Consider the following 18,512-nt stretch of genomic DNA (forward strand, 5'->3'; position numbering starts at 1 on the left):
GATAAAGGGTGGTGATAATGTCTACAGTAATTGATAAGGATTCATCCATACCTTATATAAATGCTTTCTAGTAGCTGTTCCCTAAATCAAGGACACAAAGGAGCTAGAGTAACAGCCTGATTACAAAAGGTTTTAGTGGTGTCACTTGGGATAAGTGTACTCAAGTGACAAGGCCACAAGAGAACGTGTGGTATAATGCAGGGAACCGCTAAGAAAATTTGTCAACGTTCTGTGTTTTGCATGTAGCTACTTTAATTTAGGTCAGAGTTTGTGTATTTCATCAGTGTGAATGGTCGGGTCTAGGCTTCAGAGCAGCAGATAGCAGTACCTTTCAAAGGGGTTAGCATTTCTGCTGGCTGGGGGAAGATTTGATTTTAAGCTGATTAGGTGCCTGCTGGAATAAATACAAGTTACTGAGGACTCTGTGAAGAGATGGGAAGTTTCAGGGTTTGCACGTGACACAGTCGTGAGGCATGCTTGTATTTTGGGGGATCATTCTGAAAATTGGTGAAAAACTAGCTTTCTAGCTGTGCTTTGGTGTCTCCTTTTGGGTTCCATGCCTGTCTCTGCCCGTGACACTTACTGTGTCAGTCAGTTAGCAAAGTGAACTTAGAGGGGGTGGGGGGGTGATAACTCTTCACTGATGCGAGCACTTCTCATTCTGGCTCATCTCAGTCCCTTAACATACAGAGCCTTTGAGTTCTGTACATGTGAAGTCTACACTCCAGCTGTATTAGAAAATGTATTGATGAAAAGCTGTAATATTAAAGATTTAAAGTACCTATGTGGTAGGACCGACTGCTGCGGCACAGCAGGCTTTACTCTGTTGTATTGCAGGACAGCAGCTGAAGTAAGGGGTAGCTTTGCTGAGGTGTGAGGGGTTCCCAAACTGGTTTGCTCAGATGCTGTCAGCACCAGGTCTCAGCCAGCACTGTGCTCTGGTTGATAATCAGAAGGAGGCAGGCTCCCATTTGTCTTCCCTCGTCTTGCTGTAGGACTTAACCTCTCCCCACACAAACTTTTTGTCTTTGCTTATTGCATTTTTTTCTATGCACTTCCACAAAGATCACAGCCCGGGTCACTGTGCTGTCCTACAAACTAAGATACCCATTTTCTTGTACGCACCTGTTTACTCTTTTGGTTTGTTTTGCTTTGGCCCTACTTAAGCACTCTGGTTTTGGTAACTCGGCTTCTGTGCAGTGCTTATTTCAGGACAGAGGCAGACTGTGCTCCTGGACGTGTCCCTGGGACAGCAGAGTGCTGTCAAAACACCTGGGGTGGTGGGAGCTGGTCATCGTGCAGACATGCGGCAGAGGGGTGACAATTTCACTGGGTAGGTCAAGCACTAACCAGAACTTCAAGTAGCTGGAGAACCCTTCATGGAGTCCATTGTCCCCAGAAGAGAACAGATACTGAACCATAAGCTCCAAAAAGTTCTCATTTGAAAGCCTGCTGCACAATCAACCCGAAATACCAGGAGAGCTTGAGAAGGCCCAGGTATAAACACTGCCTAGTGCTTCCGGTTGCTCTTCGCTGTTCTTGTAACCGAACATAGAGTGACTAATTCTTGTTGAAACTTACTGTTACTAACTGGATTTTTTTGCCTGCTTTGTACATCAGTCTAGCCAGCATCTCTCAAAGCATTCTGCAATGAAAGATTATGAGAACTTGGATTTTAAAAACAAGGAGGAAGCTTTCTCAGCTGAGATTAACTCCATTTGCCACAACTGAAGTACATAATTTTTGGAAACGTGCTTGTGGCTTAAGTAGATACACTTGATTTTCATGTTTATTTAGTCTGTTTTTCTTACGTGCCCAATAAAGTTTCATGACTGTTACTTCCCTATTTGGAACTGAATTCTGTTACTTCATGGTGAAGCGTGATTGCTCCATGGACAGCCCTTCTACTTGAAATGTGTACCAGGCGACGGCCGAAGGCTTCAGTTGCACGTTACGTTTTTATTTGGGAGTGACACCACCTGCACTTCCAGTCCTGGCTGCTTGCTTCTCCCCACGTCCTAAAGTTTACGTAGCTGCACTGTAAATCAGATTACTAAAATCATCCGGGTTAAAAATACGACTCTTCTTGTTTCCCCTCCTGCTTTGTATACGTGTGAGTGTGCGTGGGAGGGTAGTTACTGCAGAAAAAAACATAACATGTAGTTACACCCTGCGAGCCAGTCTGGTCTTTTTCTGTGAAATGTCAGTTGTAAACACTTGATAGGCTGTATTATTCTCTTGCTTAAGCTAGAGCAGCTTCGTTACTGCTCTGCGATTCTACTGAGGATAATTAATTCTCATCTAGACTAGGACTCGGAAAAAGATTCATTGACGAGCTGCCACTGTGAAAGAGTGTTTTTCATGCACATTTTCAGGATCCTTGCTTAAGACGAGAAGATGAGTGAAATTCTGGTGGGCACAACAGAGCTGCCTATATCTAGCAGCATACACGAGAAGTAAAATTTATTTTTCTCCTTTCTGGGTAATCAGATATGACCATGAAAGAGAGCACAACATCATTGAACATGGGGTACTCCTCCATCAAATGGTGGTGGAGTAAATTAACCTTTCCTGGAAGCTTGAACTTGCACTGATGTTTTGTGTGTTTGTAAACTTGGACTACAAAGGGGTGTTTTCCCCCTGCTCCCCATTGCTGCCGTAATTGCTTTCACAATTTACCCTTTTTATTACCATTTTTGGTGGCCTGCTAGTCAGTTAGACTCCTCATAAACTAATACGTGGCTGTTCTTCAGGGCTTTTTTGGGTTGTTTGTTTTGAAGTTCCCTGCTAGATCTGACATTTAAGCTTGTTGGAAGACATGAATTGTCTCTGGAGAATGTGCAGGATGCAATGGAAATCTGGAGTTAAATGTCCAATTATAGAGCTTTAGTGGAGTAGTGCGCCACCATGAACGCTGATGGGTTGTCTTTAAGTGCACAAAAAGCAAATTGGGGCTGTTGAGTGGGTTTGGTTTGCTGTGAAGCTTTGGACTCGTTTTTCTCCCCAAGAGGTATATGAATTGCTGCAACTGAGTAGGATAATGAAATTAAAAAGTGGAGCTACTGATGTTTTTTTGTTTGTGTTAACAGATACTTCTGTGGCATTCTTTTAATATCATCAAATTTGGAAAGAGATAAAGGTGACTTGTGACAGACCTGAAAAACAGAGGAGGGTGTCCTTCTCTTCTTAAAGTTGGGGAATGGAGGCAGATTGTATGACTCGTGTTAGAGCACACATGATGTCTGTGGCAATGCTCGAGTCCTTCCTTATGCTATTTAAAGGACTTTATTACTGATCCTGTTTTCACAGTAGTATTTTTGTAAGACCTAGGTCATGTTGCACTTTCTTAGTACCTTATAACAACTCTTATTGTCTGAACCTGTTTGTTTATGGGCTTACAAACCTAGACTAATACCGCTGTTTGGATATATTTGGCACAGGGCTTATGTTCAGACATTTGATAGTAATTGACCTTCCTTCTGTGGAGAAATGGGGCTCGCTGCACAGCTGCACATACGCCTGTGCCAGTTCATCGCTGAGAACAACTGGTGGGAAGCATTGCTGGTCCGGAATAGCAGTGTGATACGTCAGGCAGCGAGCAAAATGTGCTTTAGAAATGGTTGTTCTGGGTGTTCTTTGAGCTAACTGAGGAATATTGTTACGTTGAAGTGTAGCTGGCAGCTCAGTCACAGACCAGCCAGTGTTTCGGTGCTGCCAGTGAGCTGCTGTGGGCTCGTGCGCTTCCAGGCAGTAGCAAACGTGTGCTCCAAGTGCTGGAGCGCCTGGCTGTCCTTGAGGCACAGACACACGAGGGAGACACCAGTGGCAGGCTGCACCTCCGTGTAGCTGACGGGCATGTTAGGAATACAGGGTGTGCGCTGCCTTTTGTGAGCCCACTAGTAAACACCATCTCATCGGGGAGGGGAAGAGGGCTTTGCTTATTTCTAGAGACTCGCTGCCTCCGCCATGCATGGTAGTGTGTGGTGTTGTAGTAAGCTAAAGCAAAGCTGAGCTTCTCTGTGTGCTACCAATCCAAAAGGCCTTCCTCGGTTGTACAACAAAATGTGTCTGATGTGGTTTTGTTCTTAACAAACGTTGACTTCTTGTTTTGTTTCTTGGTCTTTAAATGCTTACAGGAGCAAATTACTTCCTATAACTGAAGTTAGTTAACTTGATTGATCTGTAATTCTTCACTGCTTTTTAACCTTTTACTCGGGCCAGTTTTCTTTACTCTGCATTGTTATTAATTTTGTTAATTTCCTTGCTTGCCTTTACTGAAGAAGCATTTACAGTCTACCATTTCAGGATTGTGGCAGGATTTGGATGTGGATGGCAGTGCTTTTCTCTGTCCTTGTGTTTTGCTATGTCCTACTGAGCATCTTGCCTCCATGTGCTTGTGGTGGCTTTTCTGCTCTACCTCAGTAATCTGACCTAGTTTCTGTTTCTTCAATGGTTCCAGCACATATTTTAAGGTCAGCAAAGGCCTAAGCCGTCTTTACTCCTTTATTACAACATCTTTTGCTCCCTTACAAGGATTACTTGGATGTAATAGCTCTCCCATTCAGTTATCTGATTTCCATAACTCCATCCCTTGCCATGGATTTTTGCATAACTCCTTTTTGCCTTGTACTTGCCTTTTGTGATACTCCCGTGAGCTTGTTTACTCTCTGATCTCTTGAAGTCCTCTGTTGGATTTCTTTCAGCTATTCTCACTCCTTTCCATCTTAAGGATTGTCAGGGTTTTTTTTTTTTCCCCTCCTTTCTTTCAGTGAAGTTGTATTCATCTTTGTATGCTTACTAATTCCATCTATTTAGTTAGAGGGCTCTTGCAGATCAAATTCTTTATACAGTTCTTAATATGACAAAATTGTTGGTAACTAACATAGTAGAATTAATGAGACAGTCCTAATATTTAATGTTGTTCTTTGTATGAGTAACTAGCAGATTATTTTAACACATGATTATAAAGTGAGGGGTGGAGAACAGGCACAAACTAAGATAAATCTTAGTTTGGTTTATTGATCATGTCTGAAATTGGCTTGCGTGACTTAGACTTCAAAATATATTGTTTCCACAGTCTTAAGTGCGCTTGTGGGATTTGGCATTCATTAGAGGCTAACATGTTCTGACTGCAGGTTTCCAGCTGCCTGTGTTTTGAGTACACGCATGCACGCTGCTGGGGAGGGATAGCAGGTGAACGCCCATATATAAATGTAATGTTACATATAAAATCACACAATGCATGTAAAACTATTTAGTATTAGTCTTAAATTCCTTTTTGCACCTCTTAATGTGAGGATCATTGTCTGTGTAGTCTGTTCCTTGGTAACAGTATGCTTTGTCTCCACTTGAAGATGCTTCCTTCTCGTCTCTGAGGAGATGCTGTTCTGTTTTGTTTTGTTTCTGAATAATGGCTTTTAGTTAATATTAAGATGATTGCTATTAATGAAGCTGAATGACTTGATTAACATCCTATTTTTTTTTTCCATCGTGGAAGGGCCTAAAATACATGGCTTCCTGTCTGGGTATTTTTATTTGATTGTGAGACAGAATAAATTTATTTTAAAACCATCTTCATTTCAGGGCAGCAAAGGCAGCAAATTGAGGGATAGTACTGAAACATCTGCTAGAGTTAATATATATTTTTGAATGATAAGTGACTTCTGCTGAGTGTGTAAAAAGAGTCTGTTGAAAGGGTCTTTTGCCTAATAACTTTTAATGAATCTTAAAATCTGAAAAAGTTGGTAAAGTGTTAATATTCTACCCAGCACTAAAAAACAAAACAAAAACATCTGATTTGCATTTACAGAAAATAGTCAGATGAACATGGTGTCTTATCATTACATTTAATAAAGGAGCAGGTTTTTTTTTTTTTTTTTTTTGTGGAAATATATAGGTTTCTGCCTAATAGTGTCCCCTACTACTGGAAAAAAATAAATAAAAGCAACACTAGAAACTGCACAATTTTAATGGGTGAAAAGCTTTCCAAGTGATTCAGCATTAAAACAAATAACTCATCCTATAGAGACAATATTGTTAACAGATTTTTCAGACTAGTTTCAGTATCAAGTGGGAATAATCCAAGTACGTTGAATTCATCTTCTAGGAGATGATAGAGTGGTGAACAACTTGAGGGTCTCCTTCACGCTTTGTATGATTTTAGAGGGAAGGATCCTTTTTACTAGGGAAGTGAGTGGAAACGTAGCGATTACAAATTAAGAAAAAAGATGTGTTTTCTACTTATTTCAAGGACAAATATATTGTAGGAGTGCTTAATCCTGTGCTGAGAAACAGGGCAAGAATATCTGCATTGGTTCTGTGGGACAAAGCTGCTGATTTTGTTAACTGGACTTGCACTCCCTCGTGATTGCTTGTTTTTCTTTGGAATATTTCCTGTGTTTGGGATAAGTTTGTGAGATCTGGGAATACTTTGCCTTTTTTATGCTGAACAGCTTGCGCTCAAACTTTGCGAGACTCAATTTGAAAAAATGCTGTTCTGTGGGATGGGCACTTGAGAGTTTTCTAAGCAACCAAAAAGGCCTTTGGAATAAGATTCTTCCTAATATCTTTAATAATGTTCCTTGTTAGGCCTCTTTTGATTAAATGCTTTGGGTTGTTTGTCATCTTCATTGGAGTTTGAGACACTGTAAGATGCTTTCCAATGTTAAAGGAGATAAATACTGTGCATATGATACTCCCGGGCTTATAAGTATTGACTAGTGGGATTGCAGAAAGTGTTGTGTTTGTTCATATTCATATAAAAAGATTAAATATTTAATGGACTATAACTACATTCAATTCATAATTAATTCATGGAAGAGGAAGTTTGAGTTGAGCATTTTGTCTTAAATGCTTTCAATATTTTAAACCCGTGTTCTGTGTGTATTACATTTTAAACCACTGAAGATGTGGATAAACTAGAATCTGGTTGAAAACTAGATTTATGAAAGAAAACTTAAGCTGTAGTCATATCTATCTATAAATAAGTAAAGGGGATCTGAAATAATGAGCTTTACTTTGTGTGCCTAGTATAATAAGAAATGTCTAGGATGTTTCCCGGACACGTCCTGTTTTCAAAAAAAGATCTTGTGACGTTTTTCAAGTATTGCACTCTGACTCTGTTCCTCTTTTTTCTTCTTCCTTTATTTATTTTGTTTTCAGATCTTGAGTCAGATGACTGTGCATCCATATACATCTTCAATGTAGACCAACCATCATCGTCTGTAAATCAGCCAATTTGTATTCCTCGCCATGGACTGCAGTCTCACTCCTCTCCTCTGTCACCACCTACAAGACTTCAGAGTCACAAGAACTATGAAGGAACTTGTGAGGTACCAGAATCCAAATATAGTCCACTAGGTGGACCCAAACCCTTTGAGTGCCCTAGTATTCAAATTACATCAATTTCACCTAACTGTCATCAGGGGATTGAAGCCAATGAAGATGAATTGCACACAAATGGCACAGAAAATGAGTATATGGAAAGGCCTTCAAGGGACCATCTCTATCTTCCTCTTGAGCCATCATACAGGGAATCATCCCTTAGCCCAAGCCCTGCCAGCAGCATTTCCTCCAGAAGTTGGTTTTCAGATGCTTCCTCTTGCGAATCCATTTCCCATGTTTATGATGATGTAGACTCAGAGTTAAATGAAGCAGCTGCTCGATTTACCCTTGGCTCTCCTTTGGCATCTCCTGGTGGTTCTCCAAGAGGTCCCAGTGATGAATCTTGGCAACAGCCATATGGATTTGGGCATGCCTTGTCACCTCGACAGTCTCCCTGTCATTCTCCTAGAACTAGCATTACAGATGAAAATTGGCTAAGCCCTAGACCAACATCAAGGCCCTCATCAAGACCTACATCCCCCTGTGGGAAACGACGACACTCCAGTGCTGAGATTTGCTATGCTGGTTCTCTCTCTCCTCACCATTCTCCAACTCCATCACCTGGTCATTCTCCCAGAGGAAGCATAACAGAAGACACATGGCTGAACACTTCCATCCATAATGTACAAGGTCTTAACTCCGGCCTTTCACCATTTCAGTGTTGTACAGAGACTGATATTCCTCTTAAAACAAGAAAGACCTCAGAGGATCAGACTGCCACTTTATCTGGAAAAATCGATATCTGTCCTGAAGAACAGGGTAACTTATCATCATCCCTGGAAACTGCAGTAGATGACTGCTCTGGATCTCAACACACCTTGAAAAAAGACTTGCCCGGAGACCAATTTCTTTCTGTTCCTTCGCACTTTACTTGGAACAAACCAAAGCCTGGTCATACTCCTATATTTCGGTAAGTGGTAAGCAAATCTCTTAAGTCCTTCAGAAGGCTTCACTCCTGTGCATCCTGTGTACACATACTAATGCACTAATATTTCTGTGATGCGTTAAGACTATTTAAAGAAAACTTGTGGACGGGTAAACAATATAACTGAAAAAAAAAGCAAGTTGAGACTCCAAATACCCATCTGCTTCTCCTTTTAAAAATACAGTAGATGCGCTGTAACATAGGCACTGACTTTGCTTGACCAGTTCTGTGTAGACATTTTCTAAGAAAGTTATGTTATGTTAATATCCATAAAGAAATTATCTGTATAAAAGCACACTGTGGGTGTGAATGTTGGTGTTCCCCTACTAGTCTGCCTTGATTTTAAAATAACTAATTAAAGTAGTGTCATTCTACAGAGGCAGTGCTTAAGATTTGCTCTACAAGGGCGTTGTGGATGAAGGAATTGGTGTGGTGGATGAAGGAATTGCTCTCTTAGTCAGGGGGGAGCAAAATCAAGAGCTGATGACTTGATACAGAATATCAGAAATTATTTAAACGCTGACATTTCTCAAAAATATAAAACAGGTACACATGCAGAAAGTGGTAAAGACTACATCTATTCACAAGTAAACTGAATAAAATGATACATTAGCTGCCCAAAATGTAGCCTGACTATTGAATTAGTGGAAATGGTTGCATTAGCAGCTATATCCTGTATGAAAAGTCAAACTACTTAGCATTTGTAGCTTGTTCCAGAGGTACTGTGAGATCAGGCATCTTTGGTATACTCCAGTATTTAATTCTATTGTATAGTATTTTGAATTTGCTACTTAGGAAGTAGGGAAGCTAAGTTCACTCTTACCCTTTAGGAAGAAAAATTAAATGTAGGGAGATCCACTATTTGTTGAAGTAGTTTATAGCAGTAACCAAAAGCAAGCACCTCAGGTTGGATACTAATTGCAATTTATATATTAATCACATATTATATATGCACTATATATAGCATTATATCATAATATAAATTATAAAATATATCATAAATTGCAGAATGTCCCTACGTAATATTTGATTGACCAGTACCTTGGCAGAATAGCACTCTTTCAATTGTAGATGAAATTGGTCATTTTTCAGTATATTTATCAATGAAGTTATTTGGTCATTTTATTTATTACATTCTTACTCTTGTTTAAGACACCTTTTTTTTGTTTTCTTTAGGTTCCGTTAGGAAGAAGGATAAGAATTGACTTTCTGTGTATTTCATGTTTCCATCCCCTCCACTTAGAAAATCCCTTTCTTATTGGGATCTTATGATAGAGATAGTAGATCTGACCTTGCCATTTGATGCCCCATTGTTTAATGAAGATGCTGGGTTTTATTATTTTTTTCATGTCTACTGTTAAGAGCTTGAATTTCATTCACTGACAATACTTTTTTTCCCAGTGAATCTTTCAAACCTATTTCTAGGTTCTCGTATAAAGTAGTTTCAGATTTCTTTTATGAATTTGATTATTTTTTTCCTTCATTCCTTCTCAAATTCTGTATTACCTGTCTGAAGAGCAACATAGATGCTTCAGGATAGCCTATGTCAGTATAGGCTATAGGTAGTAGTCCAGGAGAATACCAGAGAAAGTGTTTCTTCCTAGAGCCTATTCATATGCAAATATCTAAATGTGATCCACTTGCTCATGGCGAGGCACCATCTGAAAAGGGTTAGTATGCTCATGTGAGTTATCTTAAGCGCATCCTTAAGTCATTGAAACTTTGTGGAATTCCCATTTAGTAGGTATTTAGTAAATATTTTTGAAATCATGTCATACTGGGAAGCTCATCAAGACTGATCCCTTCTAAAGTTTTCTTGTGTAGATTCCAGCCAGCTGCCTCAAGTACAAAGCTGCTGTTTTAGAAAGACAAGTAGCAGGTAGTGTTTTGAAGTGATGCATAAGTAAATTGTTTCACAGAAACTGATGTTCTCTATTACAATGCCTACAGTTAGACATCTTAGATTAAGTTTTATAAGGCTTTTTTTTTTTTAATTTAGGTTGATCCAGGAAAATGAAAACATTGCATGGACAACCCAGAAACTATTAATGAGAAAAGATTATAATGTAATTTAATACTCAATTTAATACTCAGGATGGGGATTTTTCACTAAAAGTACATCTCATAGGAGCTGAGCAACATTTAGTGTTAACATCCACAGATATGGTGCTCTGTAGTTAATTAGTTCTGATTAAGAACTACTTTATAACAGTTTATGACAGTTTCCTTCATAATGCCGTGGCACAAGTTCAGTCTGGAGCACCGCAAAGCGATGGGATACCAGGCAGTATCTTGGTTGCAGTGGTGGTGAACAAATGGGCTGTGACACATGCATGTGCAGTTCAGGAATCTCTTTAGTGGTGGATGCTTAATGGCAACTTGAGAGTATTTTACCTGTGACTATCTGGCAGTTTCCACTGAAAGCTAAGATTGCTGACTATGTTAACCTTCTTTTTCGGGGAAAAAAGTAATGTAAATATAGTGGCAGGTGTTAGAACACTTGCAATAGTTAGTTCTCTTGTCTGAGTCTTTCTCTTGGAAGTCTGTGGAGCAGAGAGGAACAGAATTGTTCTATTTTTAGCATAACAATTGGGATCTCAGTCTTTAATTTTAAGAAGAATAAACCTTTTAATGTGAGTGGACTATAGACAGACTTACTCTGTTACGTAGTTATCCATCTGTTTTTTGTTACATAGAAATAACACCAGTTGTGCTGTGTTAGCAAAACTTTAAAGTGAAAATATTTGCAAGTCGCTGACTTTGAAGATAAGTACCCACTTAGTGAGACAAGCAAGAGAACTTTGAACCTCTTAGATTTTTAATAAGCCAGGCTATTGCTGTAATGTTTGCACACCATTAATGAATCCAGAGAAATTCAGACTGCTTAATACACGACCTCTGTGCTGTACGTATGATTCAGCTCTCTCCTTTGTTCTGAAAGATAGAATATAGATTTTACTCGGCAGTATACTATATCAGTAAAGCATATTTAACTGTAGGTCTGCTAGTAGTAGAACAGTGATATTTTGAATGTAAACAGTATTAAAAAAAATAATAATCTATTGATAATCTACTGTGGCAACTGGAATGGCCCCCAGATTCTTAACTTCCAACATGTTACTTTGTTCTATGTAGTGAAGAGCAATCACAGCTGTGTTTTCACTCCACAAGAACTCTCAAAGAAGGACCCTAATATTGCAGAATAGTAAGATTTGAGATTTTGAAGGGTTTGCTGTGTCACGGCATTGTCTTGTAACCAACGCTGGTGGTTATTCTTTACAAAAGCTCAGGATGTGAAAAAGTTGTGGAATATCCATTGGTCAGTGAGCTCTTTCTCACAGTCACAGATTTTGATGTTTCAGGAGAGCTGCAAGTGTAAAGTGTTACTTTTGCTGTAACTAAGAAATAATAATTTAAAAAGCACTATAGTAGCAGGTCTGTGAAAGTTAAGTACCAGGGTTAGCAATTGCTCTCTGCACAGAGCCCCAGCTGGCTGTCCAGTGAATCGCCAAGGAGGAGTGCTCCAAATGGAAGACAACCATTTTCAGTTTTTAACTGGATTGTTTTCCACAGCTGCCATTGGCCCCACAGCACTGCGCGTGGGATAGAGGGAAGGATAAAGCGTAAGTTGAATGCAAGCAAGCAGTCTTGTTTCTAGGCTTTGTTTCTTCCTTTGCAAAGGAGATACAGCCCATGGAGTGGGGCCCTGACTTACAGGTCCAAACATTGAAATCCAGAGGAATCCATGAGATTGTCCTTCTGATGAGCATTAGATGTATGTTCATCAATGTGAGCAGCCAGAAGCAGTATTGTTTTGGAGGACATAGTTGCAGGTGAAGAAGGTATCCATTGAATTAATAGTGTGAACACTGAAGAGATCATTTTAAATATGATGGCTTCTGCTCAGGATGGTACTGAAGGGTTCTTTCTCTACTTCTAAGTTTCCTTTAATAGCAGCTGTTCTCTAAATCCTTTAATCTTGATGTGATAGAAGTTTGAGCTTTTGGAGACTTGTATTAATCAGATTATGAAATTCTCTTGGTATTACTGAAAGAACATTTGTAGCTTTACAGATTGGTGCTGTCTCAACAACGTGCTAAGATTTGATTTCATGAAGCATTTAGGATGACCGTGAGTCATTGTTTGCTGGTATGTGATTTGGTGCTTTACTAGTAGGTTACTGTACTGTTAACAAGGGGTTTTCTCAGGCAACGAAAAGCAAAAATTACAGAACCATGTGTAAAAGCCACTAAGTTGCAAGGTATTGTAACAGTAATTTTGTGATGAACTTCTGTAACAAAGTATGTGGAAGTGTCTACTAATACATTCCTCCTCCCTCAAGTTTGACAATTGAGGGATTTGAAAAACAGAAGTTCTTACTTCTTTTAATATTTTTGTCTAAAATAACTTTTAAACAAAACAAAACAAAAAAACAGTTCAGCATCTGATCTAGATCCTTTGTTCTGAGTGCAAAGGTAGAGATGGCTTTGCCAGTAATAGAAATGTCATCATGCTGTGTGCAAACTGAGGGAGACAAATCTTTTTGTCTCTTTTTGTAACAGTACAAAATCTTTGCACATTCCTCAAAAAGCTGTGTTTTTTTAAACACGTTATAGGTGTCTTAGTTATGTTTTAAATCATCAGAGATCACTAGAGTTCAGTATCAACTTTATTTACTCAATTACTCCAGCTAGCAGCTTCAGAATTTGTTTCTTATATACAGTGTCTGGTATAGAGATTGTGTCGATTCACACCCCAGCACTGACATGATTCTTCCGTTTTGATGTTGATTTCTACCTAGTGGGGGGGGGGGAAAACAAAAAAGGAAAAAAGTTTATAGACTGTATTCTGATATTTTATATATTTATTTAGTGTCCGAGCTTGAAGGTCCATGTGACGTTCAGAAGGTGACAGGCAAGGCAAGTTTTTGTTCAGCCTCTCTCCTGTTACTTCAGTTTGAACAAACCATTTAGATAGTGGAGGCTCTGGTAAACTAACAGAAGTAAAAAGCTTACCTTTCGAAATGATCACCGATTCACTGTAATGCATTGCTCTACAGCATTTTCCTCAAAACAAGTGAAAGAGTGGTATGGAAGCAGAAATGAATTTAAATGATATTGTCACAGGGCAGAAAGATGCATGACACCGTACCCTGAAACTTTTTAGGATTCCATTGCTGCTGAGAAGTTGAGGGTGATGGAGACAGCAAGAAAAATATTCAAAGATAAACACTTAACGCTTTGGGTATCCAACATCACAGTCTGTTTCTTAAAGGGAAGCAGCTACAACTGTAGTCTGTTTTGTCTAGAAAACAGCAGTTTGAAGCAGCAAGGCCTAAAAGTCTAATGCTACACAATTTATTTGGAAACCTGTTTTGGAAGCGTCTTCCTCCCTCCCTCTTTTTCTCTGTCTCTCTCTCTCTCTCTCTGTCTCTCATTTAGGCATCTGCACATGCATGTGTGCTTGCTCACTCCCTCACGCTGATATTTTTTTATTTGTTTTCAAAGAATGACAAAATCTTGAGACCTCGTTATTTTCCTGTCTCCATGTTTGTTTTAGTATTCCAAATATTGTTTCAGCAGATAATGGGACTCTGATATGGCTTGTGCTACGTTTTTATTAGTTAATTGCAGGATTAAACCTCTTAGAGCTACAGAGAGCCATCATTAGCAACAAATACTTTTTCTAGAGTGAGTTTAATATGTAACTTTGAGTAATATCTCTCAGTAATTGGTATGTAGGCTGTGGTGTGCATGTTACACCAACCTCTCTGCAGGACCATATCTGTTCACTACGCATACCAACTATCTTAACATCAAATATTTGGTTATAGGGGAGAAAAAACTTTTTCAGAAATAATAAAGAACAAATTATTGCATGCTAATTTTTTTTTTTAAACTATTTTTAGTATCTTCTAATCCTGATGTTTTCTTTCCATTTTCAGACTGAAGACTTGAGTCTTCTTCAGTAACTATAAAAGTGAATGGCAAGGTCTAGTTGATAGCCAATAATAGCATTTAGGCAGTACGCCTTGGGCTGTGGTAAGTAACTGGCAGGACTGGGCTTATGCTGCATTCCTCTTGTTTTCCTGTTTCCTCTTTTACTGTTGACATCACTTCTCCTACCCAGTAAATAGTATTGCTGTGGAAGGACTGGTCCTAAGACCTGCTTACTGGGGGAAGAAGAGTCTTGGCTACACACTGAATGCTTGTGGACATGATTCATTGCTCTCATTTCTTACTTTTAGTAAGAAGACAGGGAAAAACTCTGGTTCCCATTCACTCCCCAAAAGGCACTTCAGGAGATGAGTTTATCTGTTAGCTCTCTCCTGAAGTACACAGTCGGAGGTACTCCACAAAGCAGCAGGCCAGCAGGTTTATAGGTGGCCCTCCTGTAGGAGGATGCCAGCAAGTGGGGCCTTTTCTTCTCCTCCTTTTCCATGCTTAGTGACAATGATGTTTGTAGTAAAAGGTAGATATATGGTGCTGCAGCCTGAGCCCAAGTCCATTCAGATACTTACTAAAGACAGCCTTTTTTTTCCCCCTTCAGTTAAAACATTACCTTCTTTCCCAACTGTAGATATGTTTTCATAGTTTGCAGCTCTCCAGAAGGTACAGCTTATCTTTTGTGGATCTGTAGCTGTTTGTGTTTGTGAAAGTGTGCATGGTTTTGGACTAGCAGTGGGGTTTTACCTGACTTCCTGTAAAGGAGAAAGAAATGGAGCTGAGCTTTCTCAGGCAACAGTACAAACCAGTGTTTGTCCATCTCTTTAAAACCTACTTTGCTTGCCCTGTTGGTTAGTTTATGATAATAAAAACTATTTCAATAGAAAATTATTTTTATTGTATATGTTCTTGTGTGGTACACAGTGCTATAAACATTCACTTTTAAATGTTTAGAAATTAATTTGCTCTACCAGGTAATTACTGACTTGAATCCTACTGTTCTTCATATTAGAAGTCTGTGAATCTAAGCAGGTAAAAGGATAGGTATGAAAAAAAATGGTGATACCATGTGGCTTATTTCCCTTAGAGTTTTTCATGTTACTTCTATTCCTGCATTTTTTTCCTCCTTCCCTGGAGCAATTTTGCTACTGGGTGTAAGGGTATAATCCATGCATAAGCTAAGCATGCTCTTTAGGTGTGTTTGTTGCAGTAAGTCTTTATGCTTAGACAGGACTACTAGTCTTAAAAGTTTGAATCATCGGGCAGTGTTCATTTAAATGATAGTTAACAAAGTGCAGCGCTTTACAATCTTAAAGTAACTGTCTGCTTTATTATCTTCAAGTATTTTTTAAAACGTAATGATTTAGGAGATAAATTTAAACTCTTCCCTTTAGTACCGCTTGAACTTGCTTGTTGATAAACTCGAGAATAAAAACATAAAATAAAAGCATTATGGAATAATGCTGGTAATGCAGGGCCTTTCTTTCAATCGGGGATTGGAAGGAAGAAATACAGCACTACATTAGTATACTCCAAAAATACCCCCCCCCCCCAAATGTTTAATTGAAGATTTTAATGCACCAGAAGACTTCAGGAATTTTCAAGAAATAGTGCTAGGCTAATAGCTATTCTTATTTGGTAATTGTGTGTTAGGAAAACAACATCATTGTCTGTATTTATGGAGAAGTTCCTGTGATTGTACCCTGGCCAAATGGCATATTACATTTAACCATAGTGTGCACGTCTTGATTGCAGCACATCTTCGTTGCCACCTCTCGACTGGCCTTTACCAAGTCATTACGGGCAATGCGAACTGAAAATAGATGTCCAGCCTAAAACTCATCACAGAGCTCACTATGAAACAGAAGGAAGCAGAGGAGCAGTAAAAGCATCTACCGGAGGACACCCTGTAGTGAAGGTAGGAAGTCTGACTTTCCTGAATCAAAGATAACTTTCTCTTAGCTACAGTTACTGGTATTTACAATGCCGTGAGTCGTTACCTTCTTTGAAGCTTATATTCCTTCCTGGGTAAGATTTTCCCCTAAATGTACCTTGTGCAATACAAAAATTAGTTCAGATTTGAACTGTTACTCTGTAAGGGCAAGCAAGACTTGTTCCCCTTCCTACCCTGCCTTGTGTCTTGTCACTGTTTCCACTGCTTTAACAGAATCAAGCAAGCTTTATTGTCTTTCAGAACAGTTTTGTTCAGTACTGAAACTGATCTAAATGCCGTAGTAATGCAGGCAACGGTTCCCCTCTGACTAACAGAGGGTGGTGGTACACAAACTGTTTTGATACTTGGTACTGGTCATTAACAGTTGCTTTGGCTGGGTTCCTTTGTTCACGCTAAACATTTGAAGTGCTAAAGACATCTAAAGCGTAGTATATAAATACTTTGCAAACACCATCCAATTCTTGTTGAGCTCAGGGACGGATGTAAGGTCCTGGTAAATTAGGTTTGGCTTTCATGTGAAAGCTTTGCCATCATAATCTCCTTTGAAGGGAAAGAAGCGTGGTTTTGGTGTTGTGGGTATAAATAACTGTGTACACAAGTTGTGATGTGCTCCCCTCTGAGACAAGGTGTGCACACATCTCCTACCCTATGCTAGGTCGGCCGCTGGATTAGTTTACTGGTAGTCACTTATGTCTCCTTTAGTACCTATGGTGCCAGCTGGCAACAGAACTGCCCTCTTTCTCACTGGACACAAGATTGTGCTGGGGAATTATGGGGCTTGTTAAGATTCCTTGATTTGTAAGTTTGCTGCATCCTTGGCTGAAAGCAATGTCTCTTTACTTTTTCACCTCAATCTTGCTTAATGATTTTTATCTTAATCCCAAAATATATTAAGATATATTACGATAAAAATCAAGTGTTCACTTATATGTCAAAAGAAACAACAGCTATAAAGGATAAATGAGGGGGTGCGGGGGATGGAAATTAATCTAATTACCTTAAGGTTACCACAGGTCTGTTTTGTCCCCCAAACCCAGGATACTTCCTGTTCTTTTACAGGAAAATGGCAGTCATGGTTTCAGTCCTTAGTGTTTTACAAGAGCAATCGAGGAATTACAAATGTATTTGTTATATTAGTCCCATTCCAATAGTTTAAGTAACTTGTTAGTATTTAAAACCAGACTCAAAAGTGGTAATAGAGTTGGCATAATCAGTCCCTATTGTTTCTCCTACTCATACTATAGGGTAAACATATTATCACTCTTTCTCCTTATGCTTTTTTATTCCTCACTGGAAAGCAAATTCTGTCATGCTTTGTAATTACATCAGTTTTGGAAGAGCTCTGAAGTTACATGTGCATAAGTAAAGATGTACCAGCAGAATTTAAATGTATTGGACTGTCTGTTCCTTTCTCCTTGTCTAAGCAATCTTTCTAAGCTCTTCAACTAAAAAATTTCTTCTAACCTGACACCTATTCGCATTCTTCAGGCTATTTATCCAACTCTGTTTCTGCTCTGATACCTTACCTTGATTTTTTTCATTCCTACTGTTTTCTCCTTAGGACTCTTTTTTTGTCTGTATCTTTCCTTTCCCTCCCTCGAAAAGAAGGCTGGATCTCTTCATCACATCTCTTCTTCCTTGAATAGTTTTCATCATCCTTCCATTTTCATTCTTAATCTAAGCTCTTCCTCCAGCTCTCATGTTCCCTACAGAGTTTCTCAGTGTTCTCCTGGTGACAATGCCACGGCGCAACCAGCTCAAACCTTCTCCTGTTGTCAGACCTGCTAGATTTCTTAGCACAGTAGAGGCAATGATTGAATACACAGCGGGGAAGTAAGTCTGTGCTGCATACTAGAGAAAAGTGAGGATGCCTGAGCTAGGCTGGAATCTGAAAGTAGTTGCCAGGGCAAATTTCTTCATGTGGAGCATTGTGTTTAGTTGCTGGAGAACAAGTAGATACAATTTTCACATGCCAAGGTGCTGGCACTGGAATTTAACACATCATTAATGAGGACAGAATCTTGGGAGATTTTAGCTGCCAAAAGAAGTCTCTACTGAGCATTTGGGAACTATTTTTTTTTCCACCTGGGTTTTTGCATCTTGCACTAATATTTGTTTTAAAGGAACTTAGTTTGCTGATGGTTATAAAACTTGACAAATATATCTAGGCTTCCTTTTGCTTGCAAAACCAGATGCTTTTAAATTGTAGTGGTAGATGTAAATTAGAAAGAAAAACCACAGATCTGTAATCTATGTGACTTATTATTTTCAAAGATCTTTATTCTAATTAGAATTGTGAAATACC

The 18,512-nt window shown here is 39.1% G+C and overlaps 1 protein-coding gene across 2 annotated transcripts in view; it reads left to right on the plus strand.

Annotated features, from left to right (window-relative positions):
* The window catches only part of NFATC3 (nuclear factor of activated T cells 3), a 66,101-nt gene that overhangs the window by 7,916 nt on the left and 39,673 nt on the right, over positions 1 to 18,512 (plus strand). For both annotated transcript variants that reach the window (XM_032195417.1, XM_032195418.1), the window contains exons 2-3: positions 7,162 to 8,293; positions 16,009 to 16,171. In XM_032195417.1, the coding sequence (XP_032051308.1) occupies positions 7,162 to 8,293; positions 16,009 to 16,171 (1,295 nt within the window). The remainder of the gene's footprint in view (positions 1 to 7,161; positions 8,294 to 16,008; positions 16,172 to 18,512) is intronic.

This window comes from Aythya fuligula, chromosome 12, assembly GCF_009819795.1.
Source record: "Aythya fuligula isolate bAytFul2 chromosome 12, bAytFul2.pri, whole genome shotgun sequence".
Classification (NCBI taxonomy): Eukaryota; Metazoa; Chordata; class Aves; order Anseriformes; family Anatidae; genus Aythya; species Aythya fuligula.